The sequence below is a fragment of the Orcinus orca genome, chromosome 19 (genome assembly GCF_937001465.1).
Source record: "Orcinus orca chromosome 19, mOrcOrc1.1, whole genome shotgun sequence".
Lineage (NCBI taxonomy): Eukaryota > Metazoa > Chordata > Mammalia > Artiodactyla > Delphinidae > Orcinus > Orcinus orca.
Window position 1 is genome coordinate 6,044,704 of NC_064577.1, and position 24,314 is coordinate 6,069,017.

The 24,314-nt window shown below is 39.5% G+C and overlaps 2 protein-coding genes across 5 annotated transcripts in view; one reads left to right on the top strand and one right to left on the bottom strand.

The window, feature by feature from the left end:
- Positions 1-22,711, bottom strand: part of SSH2 (slingshot protein phosphatase 2) — a 247,359-nt gene extending 224,648 nt beyond the window's left edge. For 2 of the 4 annotated variants that reach the window (XR_007473354.1, XM_049701725.1), the window contains exon 1: positions 22,459-22,711. Coding sequence is in view for 3 of the 4 variants with exons in the window: in XM_049701725.1 (XP_049557682.1) it covers positions 22,459-22,521 (63 nt within the window). In the remaining variant the exon portion in view is untranslated. The remainder of the gene's footprint in view (positions 1-22,458) is intronic. The other 2 variants (XM_033423319.2, XM_033423318.2) reach the window with 1 other exon arrangement.
- The window catches only part of EFCAB5 (EF-hand calcium binding domain 5), a 114,550-nt gene continuing 112,247 nt past the window's right edge, over positions 22,012-24,314 (top strand). Inside the window, exon 1 of the mRNA XM_033423317.2 lies at positions 22,012-22,477. The gene's annotated coding sequence lies outside the window, so the exon portion shown is untranslated. The remainder of the gene's footprint in view (positions 22,478-24,314) is intronic.

The window sequence follows — 24,314 nt, forward strand, 5'->3', positions numbered from 1 at the left end:
TTTTCTCTGTCTCCAGTCTAGATCTTCTTGCTGAGCAGCAGATGGATTTATCCAACTTGGGACTTTCCCTCAGTTGTTTCATATATACCTTAAACTCAGGATACTCACCTCCCACCCTACCATCTAAACTGACCCCTGCACACCCTAGCTGGGTGAACAGCACTATTCTCTCCACCCAGCTGCCCAAACCTGAAACACTGAAGCCATACTCTAGACTCTTCCTTTTCAATTACCATCCTTCCCTCTGCCTACCAATTTAGTAACTAAGTAGACTTGGCTTCCCTCCAATACGTTTTCTGATGGCTAACTTTCAAAAGCACGAAATCTGATCACACCACTCCTCCTCTTAAAATTCTTCAATATTTCCTCATGGTTTTCAGGATAAAATTCAACCTGCTAATGTATTACAGAAGCCTCTTCATAATATGTCCTCTTTAGTTTCATCTCTCTCCATGCCCCATCCTGACATACACTCCCCACTCCAAACAAATCCAATCATGTGTATTTCTACAAATGATCATACTGTCATGTCTTCCCACATCCTATCTTGTCCATAAAGTCAATTCAACCCTACTCCTACCTACTTTATTGATGGTTAATTCCAAATGGTCTTTTTCATGAGTTTATTTGTTATCTCATTCTTATCCTTTAAATTTTCTCTGTAACAAATGTAAAACACAGCCTATAAATTTAAATATCCATCCTCAACCTATTTAATGCTATGAAATACAAGGAATCCATCCAATATGCTTAGGTAAAATTATCAGCCCCAGAATTGTCTTATTTTTGTAATGAGGAAATCTATAATTAAATTAGATCAACATTCCTTCACTGACATATATTTATTACATATTTATTACATTCCGACACTAAGAGGGTTACAAAAAGGAGCAAGAAAATTTCCTTACCTCAGTCTAATGAGAGAGGCTGACCCTTAAACAAATAACCCCAATATAATGCTATAAATATATGTAGTTGTATAAAATTTCTATGAGAAAACAAAGGAAGAAATGACTAACTTATGTGAGGTAGTTTCAAAGAATATTAATGGGAACAAATTCCAAATAAAATATTTTCCCTCTCAGTAAACACTCACCCAATAAATATCAAGATAAATTCCAGTTCTATCATAGAGTGGCCATATGTCCCAGTTCGCACTTCCTAGTTAACATCTGCCACGCAGTGAAATGACCACTAGCACCCCTTTCATTCCCATTATCATCCTGGTTTGGAATAAACTATAAGGTCACTTTATCATCCATTTCCTGTTCCCCTAAAACCAATCTCAATAATTTGGTTTTTTTGCTCTGAAGGTTATTTCTATCATTTAACATCTTTAACGTCTTGAGGGGGGAAAAAAGTATCTAATTTTAACTACTCTGTCTCTGAGATGGATCAGCTCAAAATATTCTTCAGTTTTACTACCTCTTTCTCCCTCTCTCCCCCTCACATTTGCTGTGAAAGGAGACTATCTTCTTCAGCCTTAGGTAGGGAGAGGCATCTAGGAGAGGTAGGAAACAATGGAGGAACTCTATGTTAAATTTACATGTTGAACACTTTTTGAGAATATCTCTTAAGGTAAAAATAGGGAATTCAATTTAAGCCTCCAAAAAAATAAACTAATGAAAGTTTATTTTTTAACCAACACAATGAATGTTCTTTTTAAATGGTCATCTTAAGAGGTTCTATGATATCCCACTATTGGAAATATTTTTGGAATATCTGCTTGGAAACTGTGTTTAAGCCAGTTCATGACTCACAAAAATTCATCTCACTAACTTATAGACAGGCCTATCTTCATTTCCTTTCTTTTACTAAAATTATTAATTTTGTAAATAGGGCTTTAGAGTCCACTTCTCTGCTATGCATCTCCCTGCCAAATCCCTTAAACAGTCTCTCGTTGTGCCATCTGCCCCAGGGTTATGTACCAACTCCTGTCCCACAACTTTGAAGGCAGGGCCTGATTATTTTAAACATTCTTACACCCTTAGGGCCTGAAATATGAAAGACACTCAACTAAGCTGTTTTAGATTGGTTAATTAATATTCATCAGATATGGATATGAGTTATTTTTGGCTATTTCCAAAAATCAAATTCACCTTCAAAGGAGATTTGCTACCTTTGGAGATACTTAAAAGAACTGAAGGCAATGCCAAAAAAGGAGCTCCAAAGATACTAAGCAAAGTTGCAACATTTGCACAAATACATTGTCCACTTCCCTTGGGGACTAGACAACAGTCTTTTGAATGTATAAGCTAATCTTATTACTCAAATCCTGGAACTCCTTAACTGAAATCTTCCAGATAAATAAAGAAAAAACTTAAAGTCCAGAGCCAAATTGGCTACTCTTCATCAACATCTGCCTTAAACGTTTTCTTGCTTTTAAAAACTCTCTAATTCTCTCCAAGATAAGACTAGCAATCAGAGTCAAAGTGCATCAACGCTGCCAAAACCTTAATTACGTTTAATCCTTTCCCTAAGTTTTTCATCAAGAGTTTCTCCAAACCTCTCTTAGCTTTAGAAGATTTATTATTAAAAACTATACTCTTCCTTATTGTAAAAACGACTTACGTTTCAATTCAACTTCTCTTATAGGAAATTCAAAACATCTCCAAATCTCTGTAAGTAGGAAAAGAAATGTCTAAGTATCTTTCCAGTTATCCATACTTCTTCCCCTTTTACTAGCAAACAGTATTTCCTGGTATCATGGCAATACGTGTACAGCTATAAAGATACAAAAATCAAGTCTCCATTAGACCTAGTTCCATAACCACAGTAAGATTAAAAAAAAAAAAAAAGAAACACCATAAAATAAGACTCAGTAGCTGAATTTAATTAACTCTAAATGGATAAATCATCCAATCGAAAATGGGTCTCAAAGGACATTAGGAGAAAAATAATCACAGATAAGAGAGACTGTTATATATTTGAAGTCTTAAAAGTATAAGCTAATTATAACTCATATATTGTAAATGCCACACAAATTCCCATGGTCATATAGCAGTGATATTTAACGATTCTTACTATTAACCTTCTGGAACCAGGTACCTACCTGTACACAGATTCCTAAGAATTCCCAATGTGAGTTAAATTCTATGGGAAAATTGTCAGTATCTGTTATTACTAGTTCTCATATTGAGCAAAGAAACACCCACCCCATTACTCACATACTACATCACTACATGAGTCACTTTAAAACAAGATTTTCCTCCCTCATTTAAAAACAAGACAACTCTATACCAAGCAATGAGTGATAAGGTACAAATTTAGACAACTTTACTTCCAGTAGAATATACCTGACAGCACTTGAACAAAAGGATATTACTGATCTTAGAGTTTTACTTTCTATCACGGTTATTCTTACTTTTAAATTCTGGATCCTCAAGAAAAACATTCAGAGGTTGCATCCTTGCCCATAGTAACCTGCAAAATAAGTACTTCCTCTGAGAAAAGGGGGGTCTATTTGTCTTCCTACATGGCAATTTCTTAAGCTATGCCTTACTCTTTATATGATTAATTATATTTGAAGCACCACAATCTGACCCAAGCAACTAAAGTCCCAAAGTATTTTAAGCAACAACTGCATGTTATTCAGAGAGTAAGTGTACAAAGATTATTATATCATTATATACATAATATGTACTTTTCGTCAGTGGTATAAGATCTTGTCAGACATATGTGTCAATGCTGTAATACAGATCACCTGTATCATTTACAGTTCAGTGTAGCTTTACTTGAATAAGATTAACATCCTTGACGATTGACTTCCAGGTGAATTTTATCATTAGGGCTTCCTGACATCTTGCATTCCACTTAATATCACTTTGTCTTTTAAAAACCTTTACATCATAAATTTAAAAGCAAGCAAAAAATTTTTTGCATTAAAAAAATCAAAATATTCTTCTGTGTAAATGACATACATCCAACTTGAACAACAAAAAAGAAAAAATTAGCATATTTTGGGGAATCATGTTAATTTGGGCTTATAAATTTGGAGGCAGTAATGTTAGTTTTCCCTTGAAATACAATTCATAACCCTCATCTTAACCCCTAAAATAGTGACATTATTCCCTTGGCTACACTCATCTGTTATAAATTTTGGCTGGTGTGGCAGGAAAAAAGAATCATCACTGGCCATGTTGCACATCAGGAGTCAAGCTGAGCCCTGGACAACTTCAATTTCTTCATCCTAAAACAGCACATGTTATACCTATGCTAGCAGCAATAGCTACCATTTATTGAAGGCTTAAAAGGGCCAGGTTCCATGCTAAGCATCTCACAAATAATAACTCTCGAGTTGCATCAAACATGCATTTAATTTATGCTAATTTGATTACATGTGCTCATAAGAGAATAAATATGAATGAAAATATAAGTTATGTTACAGCTCACATGACTTTACATGCCATTACATTCAACAAGTTCATGCAGGGGCTTCTCTGGTGGCCCAGTGGTTGAGAATCTGCCTGCCAATGCAGGGGACATGGGTTAGATCCCTTGTCTGGGAAGATCCCACATGCCGTGGAGCAACTAAGCCCGAGTGTCACGACTACTAAGCCTGCACTCTAGAGCCCGAGAGCCACAATTACTGAGCCCACGTGTCACAACTACTGAAGCTCACGTGCCTAGAACACGCGCACCTCAACAAGAGAAGCCACTGCAATGAGAAGCCCACGCACCACAACGAAGAGTAGACCCCACTCACCGCAACTAGAGAAAGCCCATGTGCAGCAACGAAGACTCAACGCCGCCAAAAATAAATTAATTAATTAATTTTTAAAAAATGCATGCAACAAAATGAGCATGAGATGGGAGAAACTGTGTCCCCTCAGACAGTCTCAGTTACAGAGTTGTATGCCCAAATCATGAATACTGTTCTTTATGGGTGATTTAAGAGATGTTTTTCAAGGGTAATTTTGACTATAATTTGATTTTTTCCTATATGTTAACTTTCAAACCCTGCTAAGGTGGGACTTCACTGTATCTCATTTGGTCTTCATAAAGAATCTGTGAAATAAGTACAAATATTAACCTCATTTTGCAGAAGAATTAACAAGCAGAGAGATCGTGCAACTTGCTTGGCAGAGATAGGATCCAACTTAGGTCTTTCTGATTCCACAGCCTCTGCACTTAACCACTATGCTATACCGCAATATTATATGCCCATTTTCCAGATGAAGAATGAGAGGCACAGAAAGATTAAGCAAACTTGTCCAATATTACACTGCTAACAAGTCTTCATACCAGGACTTAAATGCAAGCTTTCTTTTTTTAAAAAAATATTTATTTATTTATTTATTTATTTTTGGCTGCTTTGGGTCTTTGTTGCTGCGTGTGGGCTTTCTCTAGTTGCAGCAAGCGGGGGCTACTCTTTGTGGCGGTGTGTGGGCTTCTCATTGCAGTGGCTTCTCTTGTTGCACAGCATGGGCTCTAGGCACGCGGGCTTCAGTAGTTGTGGCACATGGGCTCAATAGTTGTGGCTCTCGGCCTCTAGAGTGCAGGCTCAGTAGTCGTGGCACTCGGGCTTAGCTGCTCTGTGGCATGTGGGATCTTCCCAGACCAGGGCTCCAGCCCATGTCCCCTGCATTGGCAGGCGGATTCTTAACCACTGCGCCACCAGGGAAGTCCCAAATGCAAGCTTTCTAATTTCAACACTCTTTCTGCATTATGAAAAGATATCTCTTTTCCACTAGGCTACCCTGGAAACCTAATAAAATAACTAACTGATAGAAGCCAGAGCAAGTAGTAGAGTACTAAACTAGGGCGGGGCGGGGGGGGGGGGCTGTGATAATGTGTCCACAAACTAGTGGCCCACAAGATAAGTCTGTGCCATGGATGTGTTCTGTTTAGCTCTCAAGATACATTTCTTTAAATTTCATTAGTTGTTATGATAGATAAAGTTTGACAACAGACATTCCAAACATCCTTCTCCCTTGCTGCCACTCAATGATTATTATGGAAAGTCATATAACTGCACTTCCCAGGCTCTCTTGCAGCTAGAGATAACCATGTGACCTATGTTCTGGCCAGAGGCTTAAAGAGAAGTCGGCTAGGAATGGGGTTGGTTTCCAGGAAAACTTTTGCTTTCCTAATTAAAAGTAAAGCTAACTGCTGGCACTGTACCTTTCACCCCTTCTTGCATCAAACATGGATGTACTGCCTGGAGCTACAACAGACATCTTTTATGTGGAGACAAGTATAAAAATGGGAATCCAACATACTATCAATGGTAGAACCTAAAGACATAGAGAGCTTGGATCCTTATGGTATTGTTAAGCTGCTGAATGAGTTAGTCCTGAACTATATATCTTTGGATTTCCTGCTAGACAAGCCAAAAATATTCTTATGTTTTAAACGGTCTTTTGTTACTTGTAGCCAAAATATCATTCCCAGACAATTCAGTTGCCAACACTGAAAAATCAAGAGATTTCACGTAACAGTCTGCATTACTAGTGTTTCTTGAAGTAGAAGACTTTTGCCACAACACTGGGTCTGCACTCTCACTTGGTCACAATTGGCAGCCCCTGACAATACAGCTTAAAGTCTCCAACTTGCCAGAAGCCTCATTTGGCTAATTTCATTAATTTTGGTCACCTGCATAATCCCACCACCACATTTAAATGTGTGACCTTCTGTATTATACCTCTCAGTAGGTCTAGCCTAGAACCCAGGTGCCTACTTGAATGCCTAGCATTGCAGAAAACCTCCAATCAATTCCTACTAAAGATGTAGTACAGAGCTTTTACTATAGCAAAAACTCTCCTGAAGCTGCCCAAAAGATGAGTTATTTTGAACTTTATCACTAGAACCAAACTAGAAACTATTTAACAGGAGTTAGAATAGTCAATTTTCTAGTTCTGGAACTCTGTGAAACCCAAGGAAGCAATATTTATGAATAAACCCCAAGATTTCAATAGTCATCAAAGGTCCAAGAAACCTGCTGGATTTGTTCCATAGAAGTAGCAAGGAAATATAAAAATCACTGCATCCAAATTCCTCAAACAAGAGACTGGGTTGTGATTCAGTAATCTTAACAATAAGGTGAGCTTGCACCACCACTGTACATTACTGGTAAAAGGTTTAGGGTTCTGATGTCCAAAACTATTAAGCCAGAATTTTACAAAAACTCAAATGTCACAGGTGAGAGATGATGTTGGGGGACATTTCAAAAAGGTTGTCATTTAGGAGAGCTAAATAATGGAGACTTTCACTAGAAGCAGTCTCAAAAAATGACACACAACTCTCAGAAGAAAATTCCTTGTCAATTCTTTGGACAAATAATATAAATCAATGGCTGAATTATTTTAAATATCACTCATGTGTGTCACTGAGCATTAAATTTTGGACTCATATGCTTAGTGCAAAAGGTCACTGCATCTTTATCTAAAAAGAATTTTAATAGCTTTAAGGGTAGCCGTAGATAACCACAAACTACAGTTTTCACTATCTTCAAGTGCACTTCATTACATATCACTTCACTACCATTACAGAGATGGTTGTGCTAATTTCAATCCAGGGTGTACAACTTCTCATAAAGTGACCCATGTGAAAGTAATACATATTTGACACAATTATATCACCTATAATAAGTTCACTTTGGAAGCCAAGCTTCCAAATCATATAATCATATTAAATTTAAAAATTAAACACTATTATATAATAATGTGCAAAAAGCAAAGAATTAAATCTACTTAACATTAGTAATCACTAGCCGCTACCTAACGCTATGCTATAGTCCTAGACATTGTGCTAAGCTTTCATTTAGTTATTTCATGAAAGCCAACATAAATCCTGTAATATAAGGAAACTGAAGCTTAGAAAGGTGATTTTCCCAAGGTCTACACCTAGTAAGTGGGAGAGCTGGGATTTTAACTCCAGAATCTGGCTCTAGAACTTAAAGTCAATTTAACCACTATGCTATGATACAGCCTACTTCCTTAAGAACAAGAATTTAAGACAGAAAATCATTATTAAGTTAGCCAGAGAGAGAAACTGTCCTTTGAGGTCTGGATTTGGCAGTGAAGAAAAGTATACTCAGAGGCAATGTACAGAATACTTTTCTTCTGAGGAATATAATCAAGAAAGTTTTAGCAGCATTAAAAAAAATTCATTATTTCAATATCACTGTCACATTGGCTACTGATCTTGAAGAAATTCTGCTCTCAATTTCCTGAATGGTATTTCAGAAAGTCAATAATAAATCAAGTGAAGTAGGCAAAAAGGAAAATGAGAAAAGAGAACTTCCTAATTTTAGGGAGGGGTCAAGAGATAATTATCTTATAAGGTATTTTCTCAACTATTGACCCAACTATTGTCAACTATTGACATTTTCAAATAACATTTTCGTATATTTGAATATCTTCCAAAGGCAACTGTCCATTTCAATAATTTCTTTCCTTGTCTTTGAATTAGGACCACATGTAATCCCATTCTACACTACAAGGTTTCACTTTGGAGTCCACACAACTATTGCAGAAAAGTTATTTCTAATTAGAAAATCACTATTACAGTTATTGCAGAAACGTGAGCCACAAAATAGAATACAAAATTTTAAAGTACAAAATCAAATGGGAGATTTCAGCATATAAGAATAAAGAATAAAACACAGAACCTCAATCTTCCAATTTTCTACATCACACGTTCAAGATAAGGCAACTTGTTTTAAAAAGTACACTGTACTAGAAGCTTAAATGATATAAAGTCTTATGCACAGTAGGAACTTAATAAATGTTTGCAAGTGAATGCTATTCAGTAAAGTGAAAAAAAATCTATGGAAAAAACAGAATGAAACAAAAACATAAGCCTGGGACCTGTTAAAACACTATCTTCCTCTAAGTGCCATGAATCACCTGAAAAGACAACTGGAAACAAACCAAAGACTAATTTGGTGAGTAATACCTCTCTTTTTAACTTTCCATGTACTGGCATTCTAAACAAGCTCATGAAACAGAGAGGTTCAAATCATCCTTGGGCCTTTAAACTTTTTCACTTTGCACCACAACTATAGTCTTCTATAAGACAATTTTAAGAACACAAGAAGACTTCTCATGGTTTTGTTTAATAAAATTTTCTTGTTTTAATCTTATAGATTAAAATCCTACAAAAAATGGTGCTTAAATGGAAATCTCCTAAGCATATGTTCTTTCTCCTAAGAGCCCTATATTTAATTTTCAAGGTTCTATATCCCACAAGAATGTTTTGTAGGCAAGTGGAGGAGTTCCTGGATTTTTCAGCCACACCTTGCCTAACCAGACTTCCTTTACAGCCAGCACAATTTCCTTTGAAGTTTAATTGGAAACCACAGAATCAGCATAAAAATGCTGAGTTGAGAAATTTGAAGCTTGTATAGACAGATCAAAAAGGCAAATCAAAATATTGTGCTTATAGAAATCTTAATGCAATTTTTTTCAGTACTCTAAGAAGAAATAGGTTGTTTCTATTTTCTGACAGGTTCAATAATAAAAACTGTAATCAAAGTGCGACCAAAGTCTGAACCAAAGCTCTCTTGTTATATCATATGTGAGTTCATCCAGTTGCTTTAGAAATGCATCTTCAAAAGCTGCATTCAATTTCTACTGTCAACTGCTTGGTATAGCTGGATTAGACAGATCATTCTTCTCACCTATTGTTTCCTTATACAAAGATATATTTAAACCCATAAATACATTCAGTGTCCTCAGAGTCTCCATATTTTAAAAATATCTATTTACAATAGCCAGGACATGGAAGCAACCTAAGTGTCCATCAACAGATGAATGGATAAAGAAGATGTGGCACATATATACAATGGAATATTAGCCATAAAAAGAAATGAAATTGAGTTATTTGTAGTGAGGTGGATGGACCTAGAGTCTGTCATACAGAGTGAAGTAAGTCAGAAAGAGAAAAACAAATACCGTATGCTAACACATATATTTGGAATCTAAAAACAACAACAACAAATGGTCATGAAGAACCTAGGGACAAGACGGGAATAAAGATGCAGACCTACTAGAGAATGAACTTGAGGAAACGAGGAGGCGGAAGGGTAAGCTGGGACAAAGTGAGAGTGGCATGGACATATATATACTACCAAATGTAAAATAGATAGCTAGTGGGAAGCAGCCGCATAGCACAGGGAGATCAGCTTGGTGTTTTGTGACCACCTAGAGGGGTGGGATAGGGAGGGTGGGAGGGAGGGAGACGCAAGAGGGAGGAGATATGGGGATATATGTATATGCATAACTGATTCACTTTGTTATAAAGCAGAAACTAACACACCATTGTAAAGCAATTATACTCCAATAAAGATGTTAAAAAAATCTGTCAATTTCTGTTTTATTTTGCTATATGATTCATAAACTCGATCATTAAAAACACCAACATATTCAGTCTATGATACAAACTAAGGTGGCCACTTACAGTGGCTACCATATAGCCAAACATTCAACAGATGAATATGCTGCTGGACTTGCCTGGTGGCACAGTGGTTAAGAATCCGCCTAACAATGCAGGGGACACGGGTTTGAGCCCTGGTCTGGGAAGATCCCACATGCTGCGGAGCAACTAAGCCCGTGCGCCACAACTACTGAGCCTGTGCTCTAGAGCCTGCGATCCACAACTACTGAGCCCGTGTGCCACAACTACTGAAGCCCGCACGCCTAGAGCCCGTGCTCCACAACAAGAAGCCACCGCAGTGAGAAGCCCGTGCACCACAACGAAGAGTAGCCCTGCTCACCGCTACTAGAGAAAGCCCACGTGCAGCAACGTAGACCCAGTGCAGCCAAAAATAAAATAAATAAATTAAAAAAAAAATACTGCTAAGCATGGCCTAGAAAACTGATAAGCTCTCAAGTGAAAAAATTTTTTAAAGATTACAGTTACATTATTATTCTGTATGGTGCTCTAGGGTCATTACAAAATCAAACACAACATACTTTGTCATGGAGATTGGCATCTAGAGCTGAGATTCCCCAATTTTTTAAATATAGCTATTATTGAGTTAAAAAATACAAAAGAAAGAAAAAAGGTAAAGAGAAACTAACCCTTGAAATAGGCTATTCATTTGAATTATACTGCCATAAAACAAATATCCTCCCCACCAAATTTGTGTTATAACGAAAAATTGCTTAACAACCAAACAGCAACTCTAAATCACCATCATTATAAAAATGACTAATACTTCATAAGTGCATGCTTATTTGGTGCCAGGCATGATGCTAAGGCATTCTCTCATTTAATGCTTATTTCTGTGAAAGAAGTACTATTATTACCCCTATTTTACAGATGGGCAAATTGAAGCATAGAACAGTTAAGTGAGTTGTCTAAGTCTAGTAAGTTGTAAAGGCAGGGTTCAGATTCAGGCAGGCTGTTTCCAGACCTTACACTCTTTACCACTATGCTAGACTGCTTCATGTTGCTACAGGCATTTCTGAAGGGCTAAGAAGAGAGAAATGAAAATACTTTTAGGGATTTCCCCACTCCCATGTGATTTATACTAGAATCATTGGCAAATACTATTTTTATTCTAAACCACAATCACTTTCTTAAACTCCAAAGAATCAATGAGCTTCCCTAATAGACTAAGATAATGTGTTATGAGTTGCTAACCTGTGGTTTACTTTAATTCCTGCCTGAGATGTGCTAAATATCGTAAATGTGAAAAAAGGGCTCTCCCAAATTGTTGCTCTTTTTATAAAACTGTCTGAAGCAACAAGTGGAAAATCATTGCTCTAATAATTAACTTGCACAGAAATGTCTTCCCTTAAAGTTCAATAAATATAATTTCATACATTCACCTATATGAAGCAGTAAAAAAGAGGTGGTTGTTTTTCTTTAAGTGGGGGAAGGTATAGAGGTGGGAGAGGAAGAACAGGCAAGGGGCAAGGTAATATCTACAAACACACATTTTGCAAAAATAGAAGCTTCAGTATCTGGTTACCATGCCTTAGACAACAATATCTTACAATAATCACCCTGTAGAGAAAACTGGCTTCTAATTGTAAATGGAACTGAAAGAGATTAATATTTAGAAGTAATAAACGTATCTTTCATTTTCTTAGCTGCAAAAATCTTTTGCTCCTCCAACTTTTCCAATTGATCTGTTAAACATTCCCTGTCCAGCATGCCCTACAGAATTGGTATCTTCTTCCCATGTTCACACTTGGTTTGTGCCTCTCCTATTGCCCTCACCATACTAGGGTTTGCTTTGTTTTGTTTTGTTTTAATTCATGCTTAGCTTATAGCTGCCTTCCCCTACTAGACTTTTAAATTCTAAGGCAAGGATAATGCCTTATATCATCCCATAGTGCTTGAGAAGGTTCTCAACAAACTTCTGCTGAACTGAGTTTATCAAGTACCAAGGCATAAGCAGCAAAATGACTCAAATTGCAGTGACTTAAACTAAAGGAGGACAAACAGGAAGCGAAATGGTCCAAAAAAAAAAAAAGAAGAAGAAGAAGAAATCAAACGGAACCTAGTAGTTGGTCTCTGAGTGTGACAACCAAAGTTTAAATCCCGGCTTTGCCACTCCTAGCTGGGGGAGTCTAGACACCTCTCTGAAAAATCAGTTTCTTCATCTGTAAAATGGGAACAATTATAGTACTTCTTCAAATCATTGTTGTGATGCCTGTTAGTGCTGAATCCAGTGTCTACAGCACAGCAAACACTTGAAAAATGGTAGCTATGCAGTTATACTTTAAGGTTTCTTGCTCATATCACAAATTTTAACAAATTCACTTTAAAGTAAAGCCAAAGTAAGGGCACATGTGTTACAGTTCAAAAGAAGTTATCTTTGCTTCTTCAGCCCCATTTTCTGCACTTTACACAGCATCAACACTGTACTGCTTGTGGCTTCCAGCACACACGTGCCATTTCTGGCCCTGTGCCTTAAGTTCATGCTTAGAAATGCCTGCCTCCCTCCTGCTACTCACCCTCTAATTGCTGGTCAACTCCACTCACTCGTTAAGGCTCAACTCAGTAGTCCTTGCTGGCCTTCCCTCTCTTCCTCAAGGCTTACACATCAATTGTGATTACTACATTGTAATATAATTACTTATTTAATACCAATCTTTCCACTATACTCTAAGCTTCCTGAGGCCAGGGACTACCTGGCTGCTGGATCCCCAATCCTGGCATGAATAAGTAAAGAAATAGATACCTTCAGAATCAAGTATAGCACAGGATACAAAAAGGTGCTAAATTACCTTTAAAAAAAAAAATGAATCAAACAGCTCCAAAAAATCTAGGCTGTAACACAGTACATTACTTCTGCCCATTTCTTTCTAAGCATATCCTCTCCCACCAAGTAAGAAATCAAGGGAACCATGGGACTTTCATTACATTTCAGAGCCAAGATCACCTCACCTGACTTTCTCTTGACAAACAGGAAAATGAGGGGCGCTGTGAATAGCAGCTATACTGCTCAGCTGCACAAGAAAATGCAGGGCAGTTTGTAAATGTATCTGAAAAAGACACGGTGCTGAGAACCAGAGTAAGAAAATGGATTGCATTACCTGCACAAAACAGCACTCAGTACCTATTTGCTGATTAACAAGATTCCTTAGGTCTCACCTCCCATGTACACCTGACCTCTGGCATATTTCAAATTGGGTAGAGTCATATCAATAATCAAACTGCTTGGTTTTTTTTTTTTTTGAAATAGTTTCCCTACTACAGCTAGGTTTCTTGAATGAATGAACAAATAAATCAAACACATGGACATGAGAATGCCTACTATGGGCTAGGCACTGTGTAGCCAACATGACAGCAGGCATTTAATGGAAAAACTGCAAAGCTCTAAGCTGCTGGAACCTGGAACGATATGCAATGGTGATACACAGAAAGGTAGTGTGGGCTCTGCATGGTGCCTTTTTCAGACAGGGCATAATCTAGAATCTGCTCCCTCTCACTAAAGCCAGATAGAAAGGACAAGAGACTTGAAGACACATTTTAAGTACCAAAGAACTGCTCTTCCTCTGGACTTTCCAGATACCAGTCAAATTTTAAAATCTAAGCTAGTTTAAGTTTATTTTCTGTCCACACAACTTTTTTTTTTAATAAATTGACTTATTTATTTTTGGCTTCATTGGGTCTTCGTTGCTGCGCACAGGCTTTCTCTAGTTGCAGTGAGCGGGGCCTACTCTTCATTGTGGTATGCGGGCTTTGCACTGCGGTGGCTTCTCTCGTTGCGGAGCATGGGCTCTAGGTGCACGGGCTTCAGTAGTTGTGGCTCGCAGGCTCTAGAGCACAGGCTCAGTAGTTACGGCGCATTGGCTTAGTTGCTCCACAGCATGTGGGATCTTCCCGGACCAGGGATCGAACCCGCGTCCCCTGCGCTGGCAGGCATACTCCTAACCACTGCACCACCGGGGAAGTCCCTGTCCACACAATTTAATGAATACTAAATAATATGTGCTAACCTAACTAAAATCCTGTGGGAAGAGCAATGGAACTTCACTGGAACACACTCTAGCTTATACCCTAATGTAGTATTTCCCAGAGGTGGAATTAGAAAAAAGGAGTGATTGTTTCATAAAATGAACTGGGACAAGTTAACTATTTGGAACAAAATTAATTTAATATTTATCTCACACCATGCAGTAAAATTAAGTATAAAAATAATCTATAAAACAATTTAAGAAAATATCAGTGAATATTTCTCTACTCTATTGATGGAAAATTGAACTAAGTAGAAAAACAATGGAAACACACATACACAGACTTTGAGATGACAGCATTAAAATTTTTTAATGTCTGTACATCAAAGTGAATAAAAAACAAATAGAACAGAATGGCAAAGGAAAACCAAGGCAAAATGTGTAACATAACAGAAAAACGTTAATATTATAAGTATACAAAGAATATTTACAAATCAATATGGCAAAAATAACTCCACGAAGAAAGCTGGGCTAATCACATGAATGACTTAAAAGACAGGGACTATAAAATAAATAATGGTAAGTATTTGAAAAATGTTTAACCTCTGACTTAAAAAAAAAAAGGCAACTCAAAACAATAATAAAATACTAGTGTTGAAGAGAGTTCTGGGGTCAGACACCAGACCTATAATCTTGGGCAATTCATTTTACTTCCTTGAGCCTCAATTTTCTTTGTAAATTAGAGACAATAATACCTAAACCACAGGAGTGATGTAAAAATTAAACAATATAATGAACGTAAGGTACTTAGCACAGTGTTTGGCACACAGTAAATGTTCAGTAAACAAGAGCTCTTAAAATGATAAAGAAAACAAATGATGACAATATTCAGGGCTGATGAGGGTACAATGAAGCAGACATTTTTATACATAGCTCATCAACAAAATTTGATTCAACTTTTATGGAGGACAATTTAGCAATATTTATCAAAAGTCTTAAGGGTAGGGACTTCCCTGGTGGAGCAGGGGTTAAGAATCCGCCTGCCAATGCAAGGGACACGGGTTCAAGCCCTGGTCCGGGAAGATTCCACATGCCGCGGAGCAACTAAGCCCATGCGCCACGACTACTGAGCCTGTGCTCTAGAGCCCGCGAGCCGCAACTACTGAGCCCGTGCGCCACAGCTACTGAAGCCCAGGCGCTCTAGGGCCCGTGCTCCGCAACAGAGAAGCCACCGCAATGAGAAGCCCACAACAAAGAGTGGCCCCCGCTCGCCCCAACTAGAGAAAGCTCACGCACAGCAACAAAGACCCAATGCAGCCAATAAATAAATAAATAAATAAATTTTTTAAAAAGTCTTAAGGGTGGTCATATTCTTTGGGCTTCTAGAAACAAATCGGTGCTTAAAAACAATGGAAGAACTCAAAGTGGAAAAAACTGCTAAATATGACTATATCCATCGATCCATCCATTGATCCACAGTCCAATATTTTTGACCCTGGTGATACAAAAATATGTAAATAGACCCAGTCCCTGGCTTAAAGGTTAGTTGGAGAGATAAGCAATCAAACAGTCAAGTACAATAAAGAGATAAGAGCCACGACGGGTAAGTATAGGGTGCTATGTTGCGCACAGAAGCAGCACCTACCATAGTCTGGGAGTGGAGTCAGGGAAGCTTCCCAGAAGAAGTGACATTTAAGCTGAGACCTGAAGGATGAGCAGGAATTAGTCAGGTAAAGAGATGAAGGGAAGGTTTCCAGGAAAAGGGAACAGCATGTGCAAAAGCCTAGAGATCAAAGGGAGCATGGCATGTCAGCGTGACTTGAGCAGTGTGCAAGGCAGGCACTTGGGAAGAGACAAGGCTGAAGAGGTAAGCAAGTAAAAGCCTTAGTAAAAGTCTTGCTAGCAAAACTCTGGAGTGTAGACTTTATTCTAAGGGCAATACAAACAATTAAAAAGCAAACAGTTTTAATAAATAAAGGGGTAATATTCATAACGTATCAAGAGAATACACAGATTGAAAAGAATACATAGCTCATAAAATAGAAATACAGGATTATAGTGAAGGTGGAACAACTCTGTAGGTTTATAAAAAAATCACTGAATTGGGGCTTCCCTGGTGGCGCAGTGGTTGAGAGTCCGCCTGCCGAGGCAGGGGACACGGGTTCATGCCCCGGTCCGGGAAGATCCCACATGCCGCGGAGCGGCTGGGCCCGTGAGCCATGGCCACTGAGCCTGCGCGTCCGGAGTCTGTACTCCACTATCCACTACGGAAGAAGCCCCAACAGTGAGAGGCCCGCGTACCGCAAAAAAAAAAAAAAAAAAAAAAAAAATCACTGAATTGCACACTTTTTAAAACAGGTTTATTTTAGGGCCTGTAGTCTATACTTCAATAAAATTATCTTTTTAAAAAGTTAACAAAAATGCCTAATAAACATCTAAAAAATATTCAACTTGTCTAATAATAAAATGCATATCAAGCCAACTAGGTACTACTGTTTATCCTCAAAAATTACCAATGATTAACAATAAAATGAGAATAAGGCTAAGTGTTAATAAGGCTAAGAGAAATGAGCATTCTTACACTACGTTGGTTGGAATAAATGTTAGCTGGGAACAACCGTCCTAGGAAGTATAACTATGTAACAGGAATCTTAAAATTGCATATACTCTGTGATCCAGTAATTGTATTTCTTGAAATCTTAATAAATGTTCCAAAATGCAGTCAAATATTTGACTGCACAATGATGGTCACTGCAATGTAATTTATAATAGAAAAAAAAGTTAGGAAAAAACCGAGATATTCACCAATAATGGAATGGTTAGAATGAGTTATAACTACTCAACGCAGCCATTTAAGTGATTTGGCAATACATCTATGATATGTATAAAACTGTTAAAAAGTATACAAAATTATACATACAGTAGCATTTCAGCTATGTAAAAATACACGCTCAGCTGTATGGCATGTACCTTTTATTCTGTTTTCTGTGCTTTTCCATATTTTCCAAATTTCCTACAACTGGCATGTATTATTTCTACAGTTCAAGAAAGTTTCTAAAGCTGTCTTCAAAAAAATTAAAAAGCGTCACTTTTAAGTATATACTTTATATAAATCAATTTCATATTTGCTATGGCTTTATTTTCTCTGACTAGGGAGAGAGGTGTGGTCATATCTGAATATATATAATTCAATAATATCTATTTATCCCACATCCCCATTTGTTTATATATATATATATATATATATATGAATTGCCCAATTAATTAAAATGTGCATCTTTTTTTTAACATCTTTATTGGAGTATAATTGCTTTACAATGGTGTGTTAGTTTCTGCTTTATAACCAAGTGAATCAGTTATACATATACATATGTTCCCATATCTCTTCCTTCTTGCGTCTCCCTCCCTCCTACCCTCCCTATCCCACCCCTCTAGGTGGTCACAAACCACCGAGCTGAGCTCCCTGTGCTATGCAGCTGCTTCCCATTAGCCATCTATTTTACGTTTGGTAGTGTATATATGTCCATGCCACTCTCTCACTTTGTCACAGCTTACCCTTCCCTCTCCCCATATCCTCAACATGAAGACTTTGGTGAAACTTGGATGGATCTCTATCTGAAAATACACTTCACTCAATCCCGACTGCTTAAACCAAGACAAAACAAGATTAAGTCTTCTTACGATGATTTGGGGTCATCACTATAACCATATAATAGTTGCTCTGAAGGAGTACTGGGTCTTAGAGGGGTATTTGTCCTTACATTAAGTAGTCCCTAACTGCTAAATTTTTTCCTTGGGTCAGCTATTTATAGGTTTTCTTCCTCCTCCCTTGCTGTAAAACCATTCAACTATTATTTCCCAGAACTTTAAGGAGCCTGCCTTTAGCAGCACCTGCCCCTTTCCATTCCTATTTTGCTGCTGGTAATCTTCTATGAGCATGGAAACTAAATATTCAAGTTTATAAGATTTCTATGTAAACCAAGAGATAATAGGCTTCAAATAAGGGTATCACCGAAAAATGGTTTGTACAAGACTTGGATGATTCTGTTCTAGACAGTCAAGATAGAAAGTCAAAACAGACAATATATAAATGAACTCAAAAGACAGTGTGAGTTCTTGATTGCATCTCAAGTCTTGATTCCTTTTCTCTATTGGCAGTCAAGTTCTCAGGATCAGAAACTAATATGCTGTCTCTCTTATCACTCCGTGGACCAGGAGCCAAGGAACTTAGTTCTACTGCAGGATCTTATACCAACCAGTTTTGCAATCTTCAGCAAGTCCTTTTAACCTGGGTATTTGTCCTGCGTAACTTATGAGGCTATTCTAGAATTAAATTAGACCATGAACACAAGACACTCTGAAAAGCATAAAGCACTTTTACAAAAGTAAAAGATTTTTATGGTATTTCACTGTATTTATATAACCCTGGACCAATATAGGTATCCATTCAGAAAATTCATACCAGATAGAAGAGATAATTCTTAAATTGCCCACAATTAGTTAGAAACATCTAGAACAATATATTCCAAGAGTTGGCATCTCTGATTCCTCCTCCCCTATATCCAATCCCAGGTCCTTTGCGTCTTCTCCACAATCCCTTGCATCTGTCCTTTTCCTTCCCTTCTTTCACATTCCCAGTTCATGCCTTTATTATCTCACACCTGGGCTACTGTAACAGCCTCTAACCTGCTCCACTCATGCCCTACCTCTCAACTCCCTCTGGCCCACAGCTGCTAGATCAGTTTTCTTAAAACACCACTGTGATCATATCCGCTCAAAAACCTCTGAGGACTCTCCATTACCTTCTCTATCAAGTTCAAATTCCTAAGCTCAGCAGTCCCTTTGCAGCCCTAGCTGCCTCCCCACCTTTATCTATTACTACTCTTCGAAACAAATCCTTCTTCAAACTGGTCTATTTAATAAGTCCTTCAGATATGCGTTGTACATTCCTGTCTCTAAGTCTTGGTTTATACAGCTTCTTTCCACCTGGAATACTCTCTACTTCCCAGCTTCTATGTCGGCCTATAAACATTCAACCTATCCTTCAAGGCCTAGTTCAAGAGCCACCTAACTATGTATACTTCTCTTTGATTACCAGGAAGGATAAAGATGGAAGATTCTAAAGTTAGACACATCTGTGTTTCAATTACATCTTCAACAGGTGAGTGTCACTGGGTACATTCCTTAATAGCCCTTCGCCTCAGTTTCATCAGTAAGATGGGGATAATAGCAATTTCCCTTGGGCATACTGTGAGGAGTAAATAAGTTAATCCATATAAGGCACTTAAATGTTACATATTATTATTACTACTATTGCCATTAGTGAATTTATCTTAATTTGAATTCAGACAATACTTATGGCCATTTACAAACTGGCTGTTCATGTACATACAGTAGCATCCCCTCACTCTCCTTTTCTACTCTCACGTTTGTTCCTCCTCCAGTCCCTGTCCCTTCCCTCACCCCCTCCCTCCCAAGATTATAGACCCTGATAGATAGGGTCAATATCTTAGATAGGGTCAATATCTTATACATCTTGATACTATAATAGTCATTCACACCCAGTGGATGATCAATAGATTTGTTTAATCTCTAATGAAAGAACACTGAAGAGCTGACAGTATTAAAATGTCTTACCTCCTACAGTGAAAAAGCGTAACAGAATGCTTAATATGATTAATTAAAAAACCCTAAATTTCCAGCCTCACAAAATTAAATCTCTCCTTTTGAGGTTCTGTAGATTCTTTCTGTTCTCTTTTAAAACAAACAACTCAACTTATTCATGCAGCAAGAGATGCAACAGCAAATATATTCAAGTCAGACAGCAGTCAAATACTGGAACGCAAGGACCATGAGACAACTCAACTGAAAAAGCTCTGGATAAAGTGGAATAGGAAAACAATTTAAAGGGAAAGGTAACTGGGTCATAGTCATGCTAACAATGCTGACTGTTACACACGTCCCAGGATTCCTTTACTCCCAGGGCCACATATAAACTGAAATACCCAAGTTACTATAGCAAGTAGATGTAGAAATATCAGCCACTTAGCTCAACAACTGAGCTTACCACATGATCAATTTAATTACCTATGTCAAAAGTGCCTATTAACATACCTCCAGATTCTAAAATAACCAAGTGTTGGCTAATTAAGTTACATCAAGTAGATATGGTACTACTAATCATTCACCTCAAGAAAATTAGTATGATAACGTGATACACATATATTATTATTACAGCATAAACTGCTTCCAACAATGCCCAGGGAAAATCATGTCAATATAATACTGGTTCCTGGTTTGCCTACATGACTCAATTAACCTTCAGTTGCTTTCTCAGCCAAAATCTGGCGTGGTAACCACTTTCTTCCAAAGGTTTACTGGTGGGGTGAATTAAGATGGTCTGATGGTATGTTAGTGACTTTCCAAAAACTAGCATAAAATACCACATATAAGAATAAAGTATATTAAATTTCCATTCCTGTGATACTTGTCTTCAGAGGACCCTTAAATATTTTATTAGCTTTCAAGTGCAGTTATTCTCAAATCACATAATCTTCAGAGTTGGAAAGAGCCCTTTTACCACCTCCTAGGCAAAAGGCCCTCCAGCCTTTGCTTGAACCTTTCAGCAATGGGCACTCACTATTTTGCAAGGCAGTCCACCCCACTGTTACAAATTCCTCCTTAGAATGATTGGAAATCTGCCTCCCTGAATTTCTTTCTATCCAAGGATCCTAGCTAGTTCTGCTCTCTGGAAACAACACGAAGTAAGGTAACCTCTGAAGTATAATCACTTCTAGAATTAGGATACAGCTGCCAATTTGGTCACACAAAGTGCAAAAGCTAGCTCAGGAAAAAAGAAACCACCACTCTACACAACAAAATTTTGAAATTCAGGAAACTACGTTGAAATTACAAACCAGCACACTTTCAAGACATCAACACTCACACACACCTCAGTTAACATATACATATGAAGAGTAACCCGAATTTTTACAGTGGAAGGTAGTACAGCGTTTACTGAATACGTTTTTGCAAGTTGAAACCACTACATCCACCAACACAGTTTTTTAAATTACTGTTCTGAAGGAAGTTCAAAATGGTTTTTCCAATTTCTCATATATTCATTCCACTTATTCCCTCTAAAACATCTAGGTTTTTTTTTTTTTAAGATCCCATTTCCCCCCACTGGTACAATATTTTATTTAAAAAAATAAATATTTTCAGGAAAAAAAAAAGGCTAAAAGAATGGAGCGTAAAGGAGTGGGGGTGGGGCGAAGGTAAAGAAGGGCCCAGCAGGAAAAGGCTGGTTACTGGGTATTTTCCTTCTGGAAGCACGCTTCACTGGCACAGGCATCTGAAGTAACGAGCCATACAAACACGACCCAAGAACAAGAACGATCATGAGCAATGAGTGTAAGGCATAAATGTCTGTGAGATGTAAATGAATTGGCACTGGTCATCAAGCAGCGCCAGATGCTTCGGGACCTCGCAGAGGTAAGAGATCCAAAGAGCAGAGACCACGGCCACCCTTTGGAGGAGGGGAGGAGGGGAGAAACCAAGGAGTAACTACCGTTCAGCCGTCCAATGAAGCCCAACGGACAGGGCACAAAAAGACAGCGAGTGACCAGGGTGAAGAAAGACACCCGGAGAGCCCGAAGGGCGTGCAGTGTGCGAATACGGAACGGGTCCCTGAAATGGGCGCGGGTAAGGGGATGTGGGTGTGTGTATGGGGCAACGCAGGAGTCCCAGGGTCCTCTCCCCGCAGCGGAGCAACAGAGGGTAAAGGAAGGGGGAGGGTGAAAAGCAAGAATGACTCATTCCCGAAAGGAAGTGCTCAAGCCAGAGGAAGGCATGCCACAGGGGGGTTCGGGGCGAGGACTGTGAGGCGCTAGGTGCTCAGAGTGATGGGGGCACAAATCGACGTTCTGTAGTTCCTGCAGCTCGTCTTTAAGATGGGGGGGTGTGGGGGGTTCGCGGCAGCAGAGTGCCCAGGCCTGGGAAGCGGCGCGGCGCGTGCGCAGTGGCGCTCGGCGGGACCCGCTGAGGCAAAGCGGAGCCGCAGTGACAGAAGCGAGCAGAGCGGCTGCCGGGAAAGACTCACCGAGGCGCAGGGGCTGGAGGTAGTGCTGGGGGTAGGCGACCGCTGGACTGTGACCAAAGCCATCTAGGCGCTGCTGGGCTGTTCCGGGCAGGGCATTCTTGTCCTGAGTGTGGGGGGGCGGGAGGGTGACGGAGCCGGGATGAGGCAAGGGGTGTGGGGTGGGGATGAGGGGGGCGGGGAGGAGGAGGAGGAGGAGGAGACCGCGCGAACGGCAGCAGGCTCCGCACCCACCACCGGACTCTCGCAGACTGACGCGCTGAACTGGCGGCTGGCGGGCGGGCGGGCGGGCGAGCGAGTCGGCAGCTGCGGGGCACAATGAGCGCTCCCAGTGCGCAGGCGCCACCTGTCAGCAACCGCCTCTCCCCTCGGCGCGCGCCGCCGCCTGGCCGTAACCCTTGAGTTGCCGGAAGCCGGCCGGGTGCGTGCGCCAAGGGCCGCCGCCCCCTCCCGGGTTTCCTCCTTGCCTCTGGAATCACGCAGTTTGGCTGCGCCGGGGGCTGTGGAGTGGGTTGGGGGGCGGGGTCTCGCAGCTGAGGGTCGCTGGAGCCCCCACTCCTGAGGGACGACCATTTTCTGAGGTGGGGCGCACAGCTTAACCCACCTTCGTGAGAAGAAACTGAGGTAAAAATCCCGAGGCAAACATGTTTCCGGATGGGAAAGGGCGCCGCGGGGTTTCAAACGCTTTCTCTGAGCGTGGGTGGGGCTTACTGGGCTAGAGACCCTCCCTTTGACCCGGCCCTCGGGGAGGCTTTTTCTGAGCGTTCCCACCCTTCCGTCTCCGACTCTATGTTTTAGGATGAGACTTTTTGAAAGTAAGAAAGATTTGTAATTTTATACCCCGGGAGTCTTTATGGTACCCTCGTGCTTCCTCTATTATCCTGGCCCCTGTCTTAGGACTCATTCATTATTCGTGAGGTGCAGAGAGGCCGAGCGAGCCTGGGAGGCCGAGAAAGCTGGGCTCACGGAGTTGGAAGGGTCCAACCTGCTATTTACCTCCCACTTGCTCCCTGCTGGCAAGAAGTTCTCTTGACTAAACAGGATTTGCTCCTAGGGGTTTCCTCTCCTTCGTCTTTAGATTTCATTATTTCATAGACACATGCGGAATGCCGATTAAATATTTTAAAGAAATCGCTTTCTAAAAGATAAATCAGCTGAACATAAGCCAAGAATGTAATGAAAAATCAAGATGGAAGGTGGGGGGGGAATCGCACTATGCAAATGCCATTGATTGATTACACAGGGCAAGAGAGTTGACAAAGCTGTTTCTCAATTTGATTGGATGTGCTGGTAAATACTACCATACATATCAAAGCTGTAAAACACACACATTCAGGAGTTTGCAGTTATTAACCCACCGCCTTATCGCTCAGACTCTCTTGGATCTTATTGCTTCTTTTAAACTGACAGAGCTGTCGTGAGCTCTTTCTGGCCGCTTTATGGTTAAGTGCCACTAGAGCCCTCTGTGCTGAGCCTTTGTTGTCTCCTTGGGGCCCTGTGGTTGAAATAATTAGCAGGGAGGTTCCATCAAGAATCAGACACTGAGGGTCCCTGTACAGTACGGTCCTATGTAGAATGTACCGCAGAGAAGCTAGCTGGTAGGCTTTTGCCCCCTGGTGGTGGTCAAGAGTGCCTGCGAGACAAAATTAAACAAAGATGTATGGTTCACAGATTAAACAATCTGACTTGTGTTTTTCCCAGAGCTACTTAGTAAACAGGAAAAGAGAAGACAAAGTTCAGAAGTAAGAACTTTGAACCAAAGCTTAGGAGACCAAACAGGAGGCTATATGCGTAGGCAAGAATTATACATAGCTGAAAGCTGAATGAAGGCAAATAAATGAAACGTGATTTATAAACCA